The sequence below is a fragment of the Astyanax mexicanus genome, chromosome 23 (genome assembly GCF_023375975.1).
Source record: "Astyanax mexicanus isolate ESR-SI-001 chromosome 23, AstMex3_surface, whole genome shotgun sequence".
Lineage (NCBI taxonomy): Eukaryota > Metazoa > Chordata > Actinopteri > Characiformes > Acestrorhamphidae > Astyanax > Astyanax mexicanus.
In genome coordinates, this window is record NC_064430.1 from 1,366,295 (window position 1) to 1,384,702 (window position 18,408).

Consider the following 18,408-nt stretch of genomic DNA (forward strand, 5'->3'; position numbering starts at 1 on the left):
TTTTTCTCTGTTGGTTTTTCCTCTTCAGGTTTTTCAGGGAAACATAGACAACAACACCCACAAAAAGAACGTGTTCGAGCCGCCGCTCTTCGCCCGGTTTGTGCGCTTCCTGCCGTGGGAGTGGCACGAGCGCATCACTGTGAGGATGGAGCTGCTGGGCTGTGATGCTTAGCGCCCCTATAGATCAATCCCACAATCCCCTGCAGCGCTCCTTCTCACCTGCGTAGAGGAACCAGGTGTAGCTCAGTCTCAGATACAGTTATAATAACAGATACGTTTAGTTTATAGATTAAACTGAACTCTGTTAAACAGAAAAAAGCCTTAGCTTTTTAGAATTAGCATTTTAGAATTTTAGCTATCCTGCTCATGCTGTTAATATGCTTATTATTAATGCTAATGTTAATACAGGCACTTTTTACAGATGTTTTATGTTGTTGAAGTGTAGTTCATATTTCTAATGTCTAATAAAATAGAAATAACTGATTTTACAGATTTACGGATTTTCAAGATTTTTTGTTTTCTTTGTACCTTTTTTATGTTTTTCCAGATATTTCTTAAACTTTTAGTTTTTAGCATTGATCCACTCTAAAACAAATAATAAAGGTGCTCAATAAAGGTTCTCTAGAGTGATGCCATAGAAGATCCAGTTTTGGTTCCCTACTGCTAGGTTCACACTCACTATGAACTTCTCCCGTGCAGCTTGATTTAGGGTGCATCAGTGCGTCTTTGCTATCGTAACAACGGGAAAAGTACACTTTGCGCAACTTGAAGCGCAAAGAAAAAGGCATGTACTAATTCTCTTGATTATTCATGGGCGTGGTTAGTTTTGGGCGTAATGTAAAATAAGCCAATCAGCGTGTTTCTTGCTCATCATTCCCTTTAAGAGTAGAACCAGGTGAGCTCTGACTTTGGTGGATTGCTATTTTAACAGCGCAGAAAGATAGCAATATGCCAGAAATTTATCAGAACACCACACCCATCAGTGTAGATATATTCAGAAGCTCTGCTGCTATTTAAACCAGACAGGCGGAAGGAGTGAAAATTGACTGTTGGCGGGGTGTAAGATAGCAATGAGCACCAGAAGCTCAGTAAAGATGATTGAGGAAGCCTGAAAACCAGTAAGCGCTAAAGTGTTAAACATTGCAGGTGGTAATTTAATAGCTCTTGGTGATACAGCGGTTTAATGTTTAATATACAGCTCTGGAAGAAAATGAAGAGAGCACTTCAGTTTCTGAATCAGTTTCTCTGATTTTGCTATTTATAGGTTTATGTTTGAGTAAAATGAACATTGTTGTTTTATTCTATAAACTACAGACAACATTTCTCCCAAATTCCAAATAAAAATATTCTCATTTAGAGCATTTATTTACAGAAAATGAGAAATGACTGAAATAACAAAAAAGATGCAGAGCTTTCAGACCTCAAATAATGCAAAGAAAACAATTTCATATTCATAAAGTTTTAAGAGTTCAGAAATAATCAATATTTGGTGGAATAATCCTGGTTGGTTTTTAATCACAGTCTTTTTTTCATGCATCTTGGCATCATGTTCTCCTCCACCAGTCTTACACACTGCTTTTGGATAACTTTATGCTGCTTTACTCCTGGTGCAAAAATTCAAGCAGTTCAGTTTGGTGGTTTGATGGTTTGTGATCATCCATCTTCCTCTTGATTATATTCCAGAGGTTTTTAATTTGGTAAAATCAAAGGAACTCATAATTTTTAAAGTGGTCTAAAATTGGTATAAAATACACTATTAATCTATCATATAAAAGCTGAGTAAAAGAAATGTTTACTTATTATCCAATCAGAACAGAGGGATCTAACAATCTAGTGGGCGGGGTTTAAATATTGAAGCACTGAATGAACCACTTCTGACACCAATCTTTACATCTTAACTAATAATTAAAACTAAATTTTTTTGTTTTTGAAAATTGATACTGTAAAGCTAAATATTGCGATACTTTACGATATAAAATATCCGTATATCGATATGTTCTTACACCCCTACTGATTAGTTGAGTTAGGTAATGGTTCTATAAGTGGTTCTTCTGTGGCGTTGTGTGGGAACCCCTTTTAAGAGCATCTTTTTTAAGAGTGAGCTTCACTTCCAGTCAGCGGATTCTAATCTAAATTGATGCCATTTGACCTCTTGGTGCCTGAAAGCACTTACAGATTCGACCCCCAGTTATCAGCGTGTGTTCAGACACTCACGTCCACTTCCTGTGGAGTTAGTTATTTAAAGCATGGTGGCGGTAGAGCTGGAGGCTCTTGATTCAGTGTCTTTCTGAGAGACTGTAAATAAAACTGCACTGAAAACTGAACATGTACTGAATTCACCTGATTCACTAGTGTGTGCACTAATAAAAAAATCTAAATTCTAAATAAAAAAATCTAAATTCTAAATTTCTAAATTTGCTTATGATTTACATCAAATTTTAGGCAAAATCAGAACTCAAACTTGAGGTAAATTCAACACATTTCAGCTACAGAGCATTCAGTGATGATGTAATCAGGGATTGTGCAATAAATTGGTAGAAAACAAGAAATAAGAAATATATGTGTTAAGAAAAAATAATGATCAATAAAGGGAGACATAAACTATGATAATCATCATAATCTCCACAATTGATCAATCTGTAGAAATAAAAAATGTCCCAGAATTAAAATTTAAAATTATATTTCATCAGCTTTTGTGTTTTTAGCTGATATAAAATGTATTTATTTTCATTTGTCCTCGATTTTTTAAGATTTAAGTCAAATTTCATTTTAATCCTTTTTATTTATTGACATTTTTTTAAGCAACCAAATTCAGATTCAGAAAGTGTTGTGTAGAATTTTTGCATTTTGGTTTAATTATTATTTTTTACGATATTTCTGAAATGGATTGTGTGTTTCTGTCTAACAGACTCATCATTAATAAATGATTAATAAAGGATTTATTACTCTGATTGTGTCCCTCGTTCATTAATGATTTGTATTCACTCATTAATGATAAATTAGCACGAATAGCAGATGTTAGCATTTGAGGCTTTAAGGGTACAGATTAGCCTAGTTGCAAGACTTAACAGCCATAACATTAAAACCACCTGTCTACTGCTGTGTATAGAGATTCTCATTGGTTAATATGGTGTTTGGTCCAATTCGTACAACTATAACAGCTTCAGATCTTCTGTGAAGGCATTCCACAAGGTTTAGGAGTGTGTTTATGTGTAATTGTATGTGTAATTTTAGACCATTCTTCTAGAACTAAAAGTGCATTTATGAGGTCAGACACTGATTTGAGCCGGACTCCCTAGACCATTATCCCCCCCTCTACCAAACTTTACACTTGGAACAATGTAGTCAGCATTGCAACTAAGCGTTTCCGTAACTGATGATCAGTCCCATATATCAAATTTTAGCCCATATCTTTGTAAAAACAGCCATAACTCTGGGATTTTGGTTGGTTTCTTCTCATTAACTGCTCGCTTCTACATTTTTATTAAGTTAAGATCAGGACTTTTCAATATATTGACCTTATTCTTCTTGAACCACAACTTGAGTGCTTAGGGTCATTGTCTTGTTTCGTGACCCACTTTCTCTTGAGATTTAGTTCAGAAAAAGAGGAAAATATGGACAGATGTCTTGACATTTTCCTTTAGAATTCTCTGAAATAATTCATGATACTTCCACCCCCACGTTTAACAGATGGGGTAATGTTCTTATGCTGGAATAAAACAGCGCTTTTCTATTAACGCATTCTTCCAATAGCCTTCTGTCTCATCTATGTGATCTTTAGCGAACTGCAGACGAACTGTAATGTTCTTTTTGTAGAGCATTGTCTTTCGTTTTGCAGCCCTGCCATACACACCGTTGTTGTTCAGTGTTCTCATGATGGTGGACTCATTAACATTAGCCAATGTGAGAGAGGCCTTCAGTTGCTTAGAAGTTACCCTGGGGTTGTTTGTGACCTCGTTGACTATTTATTACACTCTTTTCTCTTGGAGTGATCTTTTTAATGGTCTTGAATTTGTTTTTGCATTTGTACACTGTAATCTGTCAGACTGGGGATTAGTGGAGTTTAAACTCTTTAGAGATGATTTTATAACGTTTTCCAGCCTAATGAGCATCAACAACTCTCAAACTATCCTTTGATAGATCTCTGTTCTTTAGATAAAGCAGGCTCTGCTCTTTGATTGAAAACATCTGACTCTAAATTCGCCATTAAAATTTACTGCTAATCTAAGTTTTACATGCTTTTGCCACTCTCAAATATGTAAAATTGGCTAATTTTTCTCCTTAAATAAATAAACAAGTATACAATTTTAGTCTCATTTGTTTAACTGCCTTTTCTTTATCTGATTTTAGGACTTTTAGGAAATCTAAAATATGTTTTAGGTCATATTTATGCAAAGATTTAGAAACTTCTAAAGGGTTCACACACTTGTAAAAATTATGGATGGACAGTAAAGTTTATATTATGTATATTTATTATATACAGCTCTGGGAAAAAAATAAGAAAGCTCTTAAAAATGATGAGTTTCTTTGATTTTAGCGAATTATAATCCTCTGGAATATAATCAAGAGGAAGATGGATGATCACAAACCATCAAACCACCAAACTGAACTGCTTGAATTTTTACACCAGGAGTAAAGCAGCATAAAGTTATCCAAAAGCAGTGTGTAAGACTGGTGGAGGAGAACATGATGCCAAGATGCATGAAAAAAAGACTGTGATTAAAAACCAACCAGGATTATTCCACCAAATATTGATTATTTCTGAACTCTTAAAACTTTATGAATATGAACTTGTTTTCTTTGCATTATTTGAGGTCTGAAAGCTCTGCATCTTTTTTGTTATTTCAGTCATTTCTCATTTTCTGTAAATAAATGCTCTAAATGAGAATATTTTTATTTGGAATTTGGGAGAAATGTTGTCTGTAGTTTATAGAATAAAACAACAATGTTCATTTTACTCAAACATAAACCTATAAATAGCAAAATCAGAGAAACTGATTCAGAAACTGAAGTGATCTCTTCATTTTTTACAGTGCTCTGTACATATATATATATATATATATATATATATATATATATATATATATATATATATATATATATATATATATATACTGTATATTTGCACACATAAATAAGGTTTTACTGAGGGCAGAGTTCACTGTGTCTCTTCTCTGTGTAACAGTATGTAACGTGTATATTTTAGAGAGCAGTTTATCAGTTTGTTTAAATAAGATGTTCTTCAGTTCTTCAGCAGTTTTACAGTTTATTACCCAAATTACAGCCTCGGCCCTCAGCTCAGCATTCCTCGCCTGCAGCTACACCTTTCATCTGCACTGAGGGCTCAGAAATACACGCCCACTAAAAGGGGGAGGGGCTTCATTATCCCACAGTTTCAGATCAGTATCTCCAGGTGCTTCAGTGCTGTGGAGGTTCTGAGTGTTGGAGCTGCTCTTCATTCGCCTGGATTACAGGATTATATAATCATCAGCAAATACAGGTAAGATTTTGTTTATTTTATATAAAAGGTCATTTTATACAAACTAATTTTAGTAATTATTATCAGAATATTGTGCCTTTTGGCATTTAAAACTTCTTTTCAAACTAAAAAAAATAGATATAATTGATTTTTAATTATTGTGACAATTTAAAAATTTATAAAACTTTAGATTACACAGAAATCAGTACTTTAAGAAAATAAAAAGAGACATAAATAATGACAAAATCCAAATGTCTCAGAATAATAATATAATAATAACATTATATTGAAGCATATTTTGTATTTTAGATGATATACAGTGTATTTCTTTTGATCTGTCTTTAATTTATAAGTCATGTTTTACTGTAATCCTTTTTATTTATTGACATTTTTAGAAATTAAAAAAATCAGACGAAAGTTTTCTGTAGAATTTCTGTATATATATATATATTTTTACTTTTTAACCTTTTTTTTTATTAATTGTGTTTTTGTTAAACAAGCTAATTTTTTTTAATACACAAAAAGATAAATGATCAATAAAGAGAGACATAAACAATGACAAAATAAAAATGTCCCAGAAATACAATATTACATTATATTGAAGCAGCTTTTCTAAGTCAAATTTAGATAGAATTTTTTTGATTTTTTTTTTTACTTTTTTACTTTTTTCTGAAATTATTTTTTTCCGGTTTAACACTCTTCATTAATAAATATTTATCACATTTATTAAAAAAATAAATACACAAAAGTACAAATGATCAAGAAAGGGAGAGATAAACAATAAAAAATGTACAATTTTACATTATACTGCAGCAGCTTTTATATTTTAGTTGATATAAAGTGTATTTCTTTTGATTTACCCTCAATTTCTCAGTCAGATTTTATTTTAATCCTTTTTATTGATTGATATTTTTAGAAACTAGAACATTCAGACAGAAGTGTTGTCTTTTTTTACTTTTTAACTTTTTTCTGAAATTATTTTTTTTCTGTTTAACACTCTTCATTAATAAATATTTATCACATTTCTAAAAAAATACAATGTTACATTATATTAAAGCAGCTTTTGTATTTTTATTTGATATACAGTGTATTTCTTGTGATTTGCACTCAATTTCTAAGTCAGATTTCATTTAAATCATTTTTATTCATTGCCTTTTTTCTAGGAAATTTAAAAAAAATTCTAATGGAAGTTTTTGTGTAGAATCTCTGTTTTTCTTTTTTTTTACTTTTTTACTTTTTTCTGAAATTAATTGTTTCTGTTTAACACAAATAAATGAATAAATATTTATCACATTTTTTTTAAAAAGTGAATACACAAAAAGATCAATTAAGAAAGAGAGACATAAACAATGACAACATTAAAATGTTACATTATATTGTAGCAGCTTTTGTATGTTAAGCTAAAATACAGTGTATTTCTTTTCATTTTAATCATTTTTATTTATTGTCAATTTCAGAAACCAAATGGATCAGATGGAAGTGTTGTGTAGAATTTTTATATTTTGGTTTTGTAAAGTCTTTTTTTTTACAAAGTCTTGAAAAAAAAATAATCCAGTTGAATTTATTATTTAAAGGAAAAAATATAGAAAAGTTTGTTTAAAGTGGTTAAAGGTTAAGGAAGAGTAAATCTTGTTAAATATATTGTTACGATGTGTTTGTATTTTTTACATTTAAAAAGACACACAGGTGAATCCTTTTATTATATGTATTTGATATTTTATGTTTTATAAATATAGTTTAGGATAAATGTTGGCCTGTACTGCAGGAATATAGTGAGTTCTCTGTTTCTCTGTGCTGTTTTTTCTGATGAGCTCATGTGTTTTGGTTTAGAAATGCAGGGATTAATGAAGCACACAATGATCTCATTTACAAAAAACAACATTTACTTCTGTTTCTAGAGGGAGAAACTGCAGCTTATAGAATTAAAAGAAGAAACTCCCTCCTATAACCTAATTCTTACACATTTCATTAATTTTAAGGATTTTACTGTGATACTTAGAACCCCTCTGAAAAGTTGGGGCGCTGTGTAAAATTTAAATAAAATTAAATAAAAACAGAATGCAGTGGTTTGCAAACCCCATTGATCCGTATTTATTCACAGCAGAACATAAAACACAGATCAGATGTAGAAAATGACTATTTTTAGCAGCAACACATCTAATCTCTAAAACTTGGGCTGGGGTAAAACAAAAGCTATTTACAATTCACACAACATTTTTGTACTCGTTATTAGTAAATTAAAGGGACTTTACAGAAGAAGAAGAAGAAGAAAAGAAAAATCCCTACAATAAATGTCCATAATAAACTTTAAATGTAAATATATTTTATTCCAAGTCATTTTGGAGCATTTCTATTGGTCCATTCATCATAAAATTATGACACAATGTGTAGGGCAGCAACCTTGACTTTTTTATTTAGTATTAATTTACTTTAACACTCCGAGTGTTAGCGCTGTGATGCTACTCGGCAATACTGTATCAGCAGCAGCTCAAAAAGAGGTGGAGTCTGACATCACATGTGTCGGAGGAGGTGTGTGCTAGTCTTCGTGGCTGGTTGCTACGGTGTCTCTGCTGGTTGCTGAGTGATGGCTATGGTATTTGTGTTGGTTGCTATGTTGTTTCTAAGTGGTTGCCAAGGTGTTGATAGGTGGTTGCTAAGGTGTTGCTATGGTGTCCATGGTGGTTGCTATGGTGTCTCTGCTGGTTGCTAAGTGGTTGCTATGGTATTTGTGTTGGTTGCTATGTTGTTTCTAAGTGATTGCCAAGGTGTTGATAGGTGGTTGCTAAGATATTGCTATGGTGTTCATGGTGGTGGTTGCTAAGTAATTGCTAGGTGGTTGCTAAGGTGTTGGAAGGTAGCTGCTAAGGTGTTGCTGTAGTGTTGCTAAGTGGTTTCTAGGTCTTACTAAGATGTTGATAGGTGGTTGCAAAGGTGTTGCTATGGTGTACATGGTGGTTGCTGTGTTGTTTACAAGTGGTTGCTAGGTGGTTGCTAAGGTGTTGGTAGGTAGTTGCTAAGGTGTTGCTGTGGTGTTGCTAAGTGGTTTCTAGGTCTTGCTAAGGTGTTGCTAGGTGGTTGCTACGTTGTTGCTATGGTATTTGTGTTGGTTGCTATTTTGTTTCTAAGTGGTTGCTAGGTGGTTATGAAGGTGCTGCTATGGTGTCCAGGGTGGTTGCTATGGTGTTGCTAAGTGGTTGCTAAGGTATTGCTTTGGTGCCCATGGTGGTTGCTAAGGTGTTTCAAGGTGGTTGCTAAGTAATGTATTGACATAAATGAGATAAAAACGTGTTTGCATGTTGCTACCTCACAATACTATACTTGATCGAAACACTACATTATTAGTTTTATTTTATTGTATATTAAGTGTTTGATCTCTTTGATCTTTTTTTGATTATAGATTTTCTGTATAGATCTGCTCCAGATGGATGAAGATGCTCCTCTGCTGGTGTTTATTCTGCTGCTGTTCTGCAGCCGGATCTCCTCCTCCCTCTCTAACGGCTTCTTCTACCAGGACATCCTGAACGGAAACGGGAACGGAGAAAGTAGGTCCAGATAAAGTGTTCAGTGATGTTATAAATTTATATTTCATTTGTATTTATTTAAAAGGCTCATTTAACTAAAACTCCTGCAGCTACGCTTTGATCATCTTTCTCCATTATTCATAATTTTATTTTTGCACAATAAAAACAGATTTTATAACATACAATGCAGGTAGAGGCAAAAACACTGCTATAGGAAATGTATACAGATTATACAGAAATGTACCTGAACACACCTCATTTCCAGAACACCACGCCCATTAGTGTAGATATATTCAGAAGATCTGCTGCTGTTTCAATCAATCAACATTTGGGGCAACAATGGGACATTAAGGGTGACCCTCATTTTCAATGTAGCCGAGCATTTACAAAAACAGGGATTAACACGAGAAAAAAAAAAAAAACTACATTTAATCATTTTAAAATAACAGTAAATAAAAGATACAAATAGAAAAAAATAAAAATATAATCAGAGTGAAAAAAAAAATATATATATATAAAATAAAACTTGGTTTAATTTTTAAGAAATTAAGATCAAACGAAGATAAGATAAATACAACAAAAAAGTTAAAATTAACCTAAATGTCAGGTCTCTTGTCTGTATGTTCTCATGTGACCCGGCTCCTCTGTGTTTCATTCCCAGTGTTTTTTCCACTCACCTGTGTTCATTTGTAGCTCCGCCCCTTCGTCCCAGGTGTTTCCTGTTTCCTGTGTGTGTGCACCTCTACTTAAGGTCCGTGTTCCATTTCCCCGGTGTCGATCCTTGTACGTTTATCGTCTGTCAGTGTTCCATGTTTTCCCAAGTTTCCTCAGTCCTGTTTTCAGTAAATCCATGTGTATTTTGTATTTGTTTTCTTTAATAAATCCCTTTTTGTTTGCATTTGCGTCCGCCTCAGCGTCCTCCCTGCACCCGCACCTGACACTAAAACTAATTGTTACATAATACAATAAAAAATGCAAATACATAAATGAACTAAAACAATTAAAACAATAATAATAATACAAATAATAATACAAATAATAATAATAATAATAATAATAATAATAATAATAATAATAATAATAATAATAATAATAATAAAAGAAAATCAAAGAAATAAGTTAAAAAGCAATAGTACAAAACTTAAAGTTTTGGTATACAGTGAATAGTGAATACTTGAGTAATGTTCTAATCCAGATTATGTAAAGAACTACTCGACTAAATAAAGAAAAATTAGATTTTAATAAATGAAGGTCATTCAAATCTGAAAAAAAAAAAATAATTTCAAGAACTTTGAAACTATCCTCTAGTGCAGTCACAGCAAAGACTATTAAAAACATTATAGTGATGGAACTGGCACTCATCAGGACTTACCCAGGAAAGGATAGAAGAGTAAGAGTTCATCAAAGTTACCAGCCTCAGAAACCGCAGTTTAACAGTATTTTAGTTTGTTTAACTCGTTTCTATTTTATGATTTTTATCTCCACAGTTTATTTTAATGGTGTGAAGCTGCGGGTGGAGGCTCAGCCGCCCTCTGCCGTCCCGGTGAGGGGGGGTAACGTCACCCTGCCCTGCCGGTTCTGGTACGAGCCAGAGCTCAGCGTCCCCCGGAGGGTCCGGGTGAAGTGGGCGTGGCTTCCTGTCTCCGGGGACAGCAAATCAGATGTCCTGGTTGCAATCGGACACCGTCACCGCAGCTTCGGACACTTTAAAGACCGAGTGTTCCTCCGGCAGGACGTCCCGGGAGACATCTCCCTGATCATCAGTAACGTGAGCCTGAGGGACGGGGGACAGTACCGCTGTGAGGTCATCGACGGGCTGGAGGACGAGAGCGCGGCCGTGCATCTGGAGCTCAGAGGTACAGAAATATATACAATACAGTATAATTCAATATATAAATTAAATCAAATTATAATAAGAGTAATAGGGGTGGCCGATATATCCCTAAAATAATATCACGGGGGAATGGGACATGTCCCACCCAATATCAGAAATAAGTGGATTTATCACTTCAATAAGACAATACAAGCAGAAAAAGCTTTTAAAATTGTTTTAAAATAAACTTTTTATTTTGGAACCATAAAAAGCACCCTCTCTTAAAATCGCATTTCTAATTAAAGTCAGTTAAAGCACTTATCTCCGCTTTTATCAAGAAGACAGTGCATATGCGCTACTGAGAGATGGTGCTTTTACTGGCGGGGGTGCCGAATTCAGCACAACACCAGCTTTACAAGCGAGGTCAGTGATGAGAGCAATGCATCGCAACAACAACAATAAAAATATATAACAATATACTGCAATAAAAATGACTTTAGGGTAAAGTCTCATTCTGCTAACAGACTGGGAGGATTTTCAGTTATCTAACATTTATATTAACTGCTGCCAAAAATATATATAAGACATAAACATACACTCTTTTAATAAAAGGACACTATCGTAAGAAGTGCTTTCTGTAAAATTAAAACATGTGACTGAACACTACTGAGATTTTTAAAGAGTAGAGAAAAAAGTATACAACAGAATTGACAGGCCAATACATAATAATAATAATAATAATAATAATAATAATAATAATAATAATAATAATAATCAAATCTGTTGTTTCGATATTCTTGGCTATATGACAAAGCATTGATTTTCTTTTTCATCACTTTCAAATATAAAGTACTGCAGCAAAATAAATATAAACTAATTTTATTTTGTATAAATTTAACAGTGTTTTTGAAGACTCAATAGAAATAAAATCTATAAATATTTGCCTAATTTGTAAACAGTAACTTGCCATGATTCTGATTTTGTATAAAACAAAAAAAAATCTATAAAATGCAAACAAACAATTAAAAGTAAATACAGTAAATAGCTGAACAAACACATTTTTATTGTGTCAAAAATTCAGCTAGTCTTGGCTGGGCGCTTGCCTGTGCTAAGCTAATGCTAATGCTGAGTATCGGCATATATACACATTAAATTGTTTTATGTGTATATGTATGACGTTACTCGGCAACACGTCGGCGGAGTGATACAGATTTAGTGTGAGAAGGCCTTGCTGTTTAACACAAACTTTAGCTTAGAACACTTACAACACTTCTCAACCAATCAGATTGCGAGGTCGGTACTAACTGTAGTATGAAATACAGATATAGTACGGGGCTGGGGGAGAAAGCTGCGCATCCCTTTTGCTGCAGGATCCTCAACACTCTCAATCTCCTTTTGTATCCAGGTTGGAGGTGCCGACAGGGAACTAGAAGCTCTTTTAGAGTCTCCTTACATTTTAATATTTCAATCACTATAAGGTTCAGTAAATCACAGTGATCAGTTTCTCGGTGATCACCCTCTCCATCTGTTGTTTCAGGCGTGGTTTTCCCCTACCAGCCTCACCGCGGGCGCTACCACATGAGCTTCGCGGCGGCGCGGCGAGCGTGTGAAGAGCAGGACGCCGCCGTGGCCACGTTTCAGCAGCTGTACGCCGCCTGGCGGGAGGGGCTGGACTGGTGTAACGCGGGGTGGCTGGCGGACGGGACGGTGCAGTACCCCATCACTCAGCCCCGGTCCCCCTGCGGGGGTCTGGACCTGGGCCCCGGGGTCCGGAGCTACGGAGCACGACACAAACTCTCACACCGCTACGACGTCTTCTGTTTCTCCTCCTTTATCAGAGGTTAGCTCCTTCTTTAATATACAGGTGTTGGACAATGAAACTGAAACACCTGTCATCATTTTAGTGTGGGATTTTAGGTTTCATGTCTAAATTGGAGCAGCCTGGTGTTCAATCTTCATTAATTGCACATTATTGCACCAGTAAGAGCATGACGAGAGTGTGAAGGTTCAATTAGCAGGGTAAGAGCACAGTTCTTCTCTAAATATTACAATGCACACAACATTACGGGAGACATACCAGAGTTCAAAAGAGGACAAATTGTTGGTGCACGTCTTGCTGGAGCATCTGTGACCAAGACAGCAAGTCTTTGTGATGCATCAAGAGCCACGGTATCCAGGGTAACGTCAGCATACCACCAAGAAGCACCAACCACATCCAACAGGATTAACTGTGGACGCTGTAAGAGGAAGCTGTCTGAAAGGGATGTTCGGGTGCTAACCCGGATTGTATCCAGAAAACATAAAACCACGGCTGATCAAATCACGCAGAATTCAATGTGCACCTCAACTTCCAAAAAACAAAAAGATGCAGAACTTTCAGACCTCAAATAATGCAAAGAAAACAAGTTCATATTCATAAAGTTTTAAGAGTTCAGAAATAATCAATATTTGGTGGAATAACCCTGGTTTTTAATCAGTTTTTTTCATGCATCTTGGCATCATGTTCTCCTCCACCAGTCTTACACACTGCTTTTGGATAACTTTATGCTGCTTTACTCCTGGTGCAAAAATTCAAGCAGTTCAGTTTGGTGGTTTGATGGTTTGTGATCATCCATCTTCCTCTTGATTATATTCCAGAGGTTTTTAATTTGGTAAAATCAAAGAAACTCATCATTTTTGAGTGCTCTCTTATTTTTTTGCAGATCTGTACATATGATATATTTATATATATATATATATTACTGTTTCAGGTAGAGTGTATTTCCTCCAGCATCCTCAGCGGCTGAATTTCAGCGAGGCGGTTCAGGCCTGCATCACAGATGGAGGTGAGATAGCGACGGTGGGGCAGATGTTTGCAGCGTGGAGGTTTCTGGGGCTGGACCGATGTGACGCCGGCTGGCTGGCGGACGGAAGCCTGCGGTACCCCATCGCTAAGCCCCGCCCCAACTGTGGCCCTCAGGAGCCGGGGGTCCGCAGCTTTGGCTTCCCCTCCCCTCACCACAAACACGGGGTCTACTGCTATAGCTCCAAATAAACATCTATCAGACCTGCGGAGAGCGTAGCGCCACCTGCTGAAGAACCTGCACTGAAGTGGGAGCAGATTTCAGCCATAAAAACTGATTATTTACACTATTTTAATATAAATGACCGTTCTACTGAATGGGTGCCATTTACTTGTTGTAACTCTTTCAAAAACTAAATAATATTTTTTTTATATTTTTAATTTTTCTGAATCTAATAAACCATATATTTAAAGGACCAATATGTATCTAATGTTCAGTAGTAAATGATAAACTGATCAGGATGTATCATCAGATATTAAGGAAACATGTTGAGCTTCAGCAGTACGTTCCTGTTTTAAGTTTTGTGTGATGGCAGTGCTGCACTGCGGGCTGCCAGCAGGGGGACTGGTAGACAGTAGCTGTGTCTCAATTTAGGGGCTGCATCCTTCGAAGGACTCATTTTCTTTTCCTCGGAAGCGAAGTATGCACCGGGTGTATCCTTCACAGCCTACTGTATCCCAAGATTCATTGCGCGCCGGCTTATTTCAGCGTGAAAAGGGCAGAGTCAGCAGAGGAGTCGGCTGTATTATGTAGTTTATAGATACGTATATAAATACTTATAGATATTAGAGGTATTATTTAGTTTTTATATGTAGTATCATGTTTATGTTGTTATATGTTAATAGTTTATAGATATATAAATACTTATATATTTATTTACATAAACTAAATAATATATACATATATATATATAGTTTTTATATATATAAAAAAACACAATACTATATAATATATATTATATATAGTATATAATATAACATAATACTTTATTCTAATTTATTCTCTTTTTTCCAACTTCATTTCAAACGCCCTTTTATTTGTTTATGTTCAGTTCCACCCGTTCACATTTAAAATATTTAAGTAACCGCACAGTTAATTAACCTGGACTTGATTAATTTGGTATTTTGTGGTCTGAAGCCAAACTAGAATCAAAATCTCTGGCTCATTTCTCAGACTTTGGTTGTGGCGGGTAGAATCTCAAACAGGAAACAGGAAATACTACGTAGGGTAGACTGTCCCATTTCAGTACTGTAGACCACGTCCTTCGAAGGATGCAGCCCCTGAATTGAGACACAGCGGGGAGGAAATGGTAGAGTGGAATCCCAAATCTCCAACTCCCAGAATCCCCGGCGGTGATCAGCATCAACCAGCTGCACCTGTGCACTACCCTATATAAACCCCAGTCAAACCAGACCTCATTGTTGCACCTTCCCAGAGGGATGACCGGGGGTATAAGAAAATAAAAGAAAAGAAAATAGCTTGAAAGAGAGCATAAAGAGAGGACTGAGCGGTGCTCAGCCAGTTTGGTTGTGTTTTAGTTTGGTTTATTTGAAGTTTAAGGCTGTCTTTTGTTGGTACAAGCCATTTTGTGGCATTTCCTTTGTTCTGTTTCCCGCCTTTTTTTCCACACCTCTTGTGGGGGATTTTTTCCCACCCATTCTCCAGTCTCCTTGGAGAAACATTCACTTAAACACAACACATTTAAAATTATTATCCCAAAACTAGAACTAAATAATACATAATAGAACTATATCATTATAAGTATATAAATATATATATATATATATATATATATATATATATATAAATATGTACCCATTATATATTCATATCTGCTCTGCACTTGGATCTCACACCTACCCCAACTGTAACATTTTCTCCTCTGACTCCTCCTGCTGCTCGTTCTCCAACACTAACTCCACCCCCCAGGTAACCAGAGCACGCCACTACTCTATAGTGATCGGTGCTGCAGCATGGAAGCTAGCAAGCAGGGCTGGTTCAGTTAAACCTCAGCTGCTACACAGCTTAAAAAGCCTCAGCATGTCTCAAAAAGCTCAGTGACCAAAGAAAGAATATAATAGGAGTCAATACTGGCAGTGAGTTCAAAAGTTGGAGACTTAGTGCTCAAAAATATGACAAGATCGACTATAGAGCTGCTGCTTTTTTCCTGCACAGGTAACTTAAGCTAACTGGCTATAGCTAGATAAGATTACTAGGGACTGGTGTTTAAATTAATTTAAAAATTGAGTGTTCACATTCATATCAGTGATCTGTGTGCAGCTGGGATGATAAAAAGGCAGAGGGTATCTGAGAGAGATAGTTAGCTTAGCAAGGTTAGCTAAAGTGATCTGAATGTGCTGGATAACGCAGTCATGCTACACATTCTAACCTCAACTACAATCCGTCACAACGGAGGAGCAGCCATGTCACATCTGATTAAAACCTTGGGCAGTGATGAGTAACTACTCCAAAATATACACCACAAACCGACAGTTAGTCTGTATAGTGACCCAGTTTAGCTCTCAGTGTGTTTAATTATATACTGAGTGATTTGTTACGTCCAAAACCATTAATGGTAAACGTTACTTATGCAGACAAACCAAGTCTCCCTGAAGCTGCGGGAGTCTCCTGCATTTGGGTAGCGGCTCCCTGATGCCCGCGAGTCACATATAATCTCCCGCAATTCAGAACGAGTGCCCCAAACGCGCACACAGGCCACAGACTTTTATTCTCTAATCGCGTGTGGGAAGGAGAGAGAGAAAACAGAGAGGGTTCTGATTGGCCTGTTCTCTGCAAAGAGTCTGTGAGACAGCCAATCAGTTTTTAGTGTGGGGGGCAGTGTTTTTCCCCGCTCCCGGATGGGATTTTTTCAGTGAGTGAGAGAAAGCAGATCGTGGCAGAGGCAATATTAATAATTATTGTAATATGATATGAAATGTTTTTGATTTTGTGCAATTTCTTGTGATATTGTTACTGTCAATTTTTGTCAAATAAAAAAAAGCATAGGCAGGAAAGCAGAGGCAGGGCCTTCCAAAAAGAAAAAAAGATAAAACTCATTTTATTTCAACTCTGAATACTCTAAATTAAAAAAAAAAAAGTAAAATTAATTAATATAAAATTAAAGTTTCGTTATTATTTGGTGAGTTTTTTTTTTTTTTTTTGCCCCCTATCTAGCTATTTATATGTTTATTTATATATTTATATGTCTGTGTGTAACATACAGTTAATATAATGCTTTATATACAGGTTTTAGAAGAGTCTTTCCTCATTCTCTGTCTCTCCTACCAGTCTAAACTGACTATGCTAAGCTAAGCAGTGTTATGGGACTTTCCAGGATTTTGGTACATTTCCTGTTCCACCACTTAAATTTCAAATGTACATATCCAAAATATCTAAATGACTATTTTTTTGTGAGAAATGTACTTGTTATAAGACAAACTGTAAACTTCTTTGGTCTACATTGTTTTGCATGTTACAGTTTTTATGCTATTAAGTCGTGTCCCACAACATGCGCTCAACCCTGTTACCATAAGGAATTTTACCTGCAGAGAAAGAGTTATAAATATTTGTCTACTGGCACAAAGGAAGTGACATCACAAGGACATTTTCTGCTCACATGGCAAGACCAAGAGGAAGTGCTCTAACAACTTTCAATGAGTTTTTTTTCCAAATATGTTTATCCAAGTTGTGTGTGTCTCTCAGTGAACTCAACCCTGTTACTCATATTGTAAGACTAATAATGAGTAGAGTCAAAATTTACTTTATATACTTATATAACCATGTTTGTGCTTGATCTTGTATACATAGCTAAATTTTACAGTTAGCATCTGTTCCTGGGGTAAACCACAACTTAGCCTAGATTTGCAACCCTGTTACTCACAACCCTGTTACTGTAAATTACCAAATATATTGCATAATCTAATTTAAAAAACTGCTTTGATACCTGAGCTTGACGAATCAAACTTTTTGATAGTCTATTACCTGTATTTAATAAATATATGACTAAAAATGATCAAATTGAAGATCAAATTTTCAGAAGTGACCCCCCCTAAAATGGAGCAAAATCCTGGAATGTCCCTTTTACATTAGTTTACCCAGTTGTCCCCGTTAAATTAGGAAAAGTCACTTAATATGAAGTAAATAAAATGATATTAACTACTTATTTAAAGGCGTTAAAGATGGAATGGGGTCAAATTGACCCCAAGCATAATAGGAGGGTTAATACAGCACCTTCCTGTATGATCCACAGGACCTGTACTGTATTTTACAGTGTGTATCTGTGTGCTGCCAGTAGGTGGCGCTCTGAGCTGGTGAGATTCTCAGTGTTGGAGGTGGAGGAGCTCAGGGTCAGGCAGGAGAAAAATCTGAATCCATCAGAGCCGCAGTAAAAGACTCCATTCAGACCAAGTCCTGCGAAGTCCTGCTCTCCTCCCCACTGAATAAACTGTACAGTAATTTTACTCTGGATTTACTGAGAGAGGCCTGTTCTCTCCACACCTCCTTCATTACCTGAGGATACCTGAATAACCCCTCTGATCCCGCAGGAGCCCTCACTGCACCGCACCCCAAACACTCAATCAATTCATACGCCGGCGTTAAAGTGATGTGTGGAATGTTTTATTTGGCAATTCATCATGTTTTATTCCCTTTCATGCATTTTTTTCTTTATTTTGGTAATACATTTATTCCAAACAGCAAAAACACCAAAAAAAGCCTTGTGATGTCGTCTTAATCATCGTCATCATCTGTGAA

At 35.7% G+C, this 18,408-nt stretch overlaps 2 protein-coding genes across 3 annotated transcripts in view; both read left to right on the forward strand.

The window, feature by feature from the left end:
* The window catches only part of mfge8a (milk fat globule EGF and factor V/VIII domain containing a), a 30,557-nt gene extending 27,606 nt beyond the window's left edge, over window positions 1-2,951 (forward strand). The window contains exon 10 of the mRNA XM_049470983.1: window positions 29-2,951. Coding sequence (XP_049326940.1) covers window positions 29-172 — 144 coding nt within the window. The 3' untranslated portion in view covers window positions 173-2,951. The remainder of the gene's footprint in view (window positions 1-28) is intronic.
* A 2,459-nt stretch (window positions 2,952-5,410) lies between these two features.
* Window positions 5,411-14,075, forward strand: LOC103021976 (hyaluronan and proteoglycan link protein 3). 2 transcript variants are annotated; one of them, XM_022665216.2, is made up of 5 exons: window positions 5,411-5,500; window positions 8,877-9,021; window positions 10,488-10,856; window positions 12,351-12,653; window positions 13,564-14,075. In XM_022665216.2, the coding sequence occupies exons 2-5, from the start codon at window positions 8,901-8,903 to the stop codon at window positions 13,845-13,847; spliced, it is 1,077 nt and encodes a 358-aa protein (XP_022520937.2). In that variant the 5' UTR covers window positions 5,411-5,500; window positions 8,877-8,900; the 3' UTR covers window positions 13,848-14,075. The 2 variants fall into 2 exon arrangements, with proteins under 2 accessions (XP_022520937.2, XP_022520938.2); XM_022665217.2 differs by having other exon boundaries at window positions 8,890-9,021.
* Window positions 14,076-18,408: the final 4,333 nt, after the last annotated feature.

Coding starts and splice junctions, on each gene's coding strand:
- LOC103021976 (XM_022665216.2), top strand. CDS start 8,901: ATGGATGAAGATGCTCCTCTGCTGGTGTTTATTCTGCTGCTGTTCTGC. Junction 10,857..12,350: donor CGTGCATCTGGAGCTCAGAG/GTACAGAAATAT, acceptor CTGTTGTTTCAG/GCGTGGTTTTCCCCTACCAG. Junction 12,654..13,563: donor TTTCTCCTCCTTTATCAGAG/GTTAGCTCCTTC, acceptor TTACTGTTTCAG/GTAGAGTGTATTTCCTCCAG.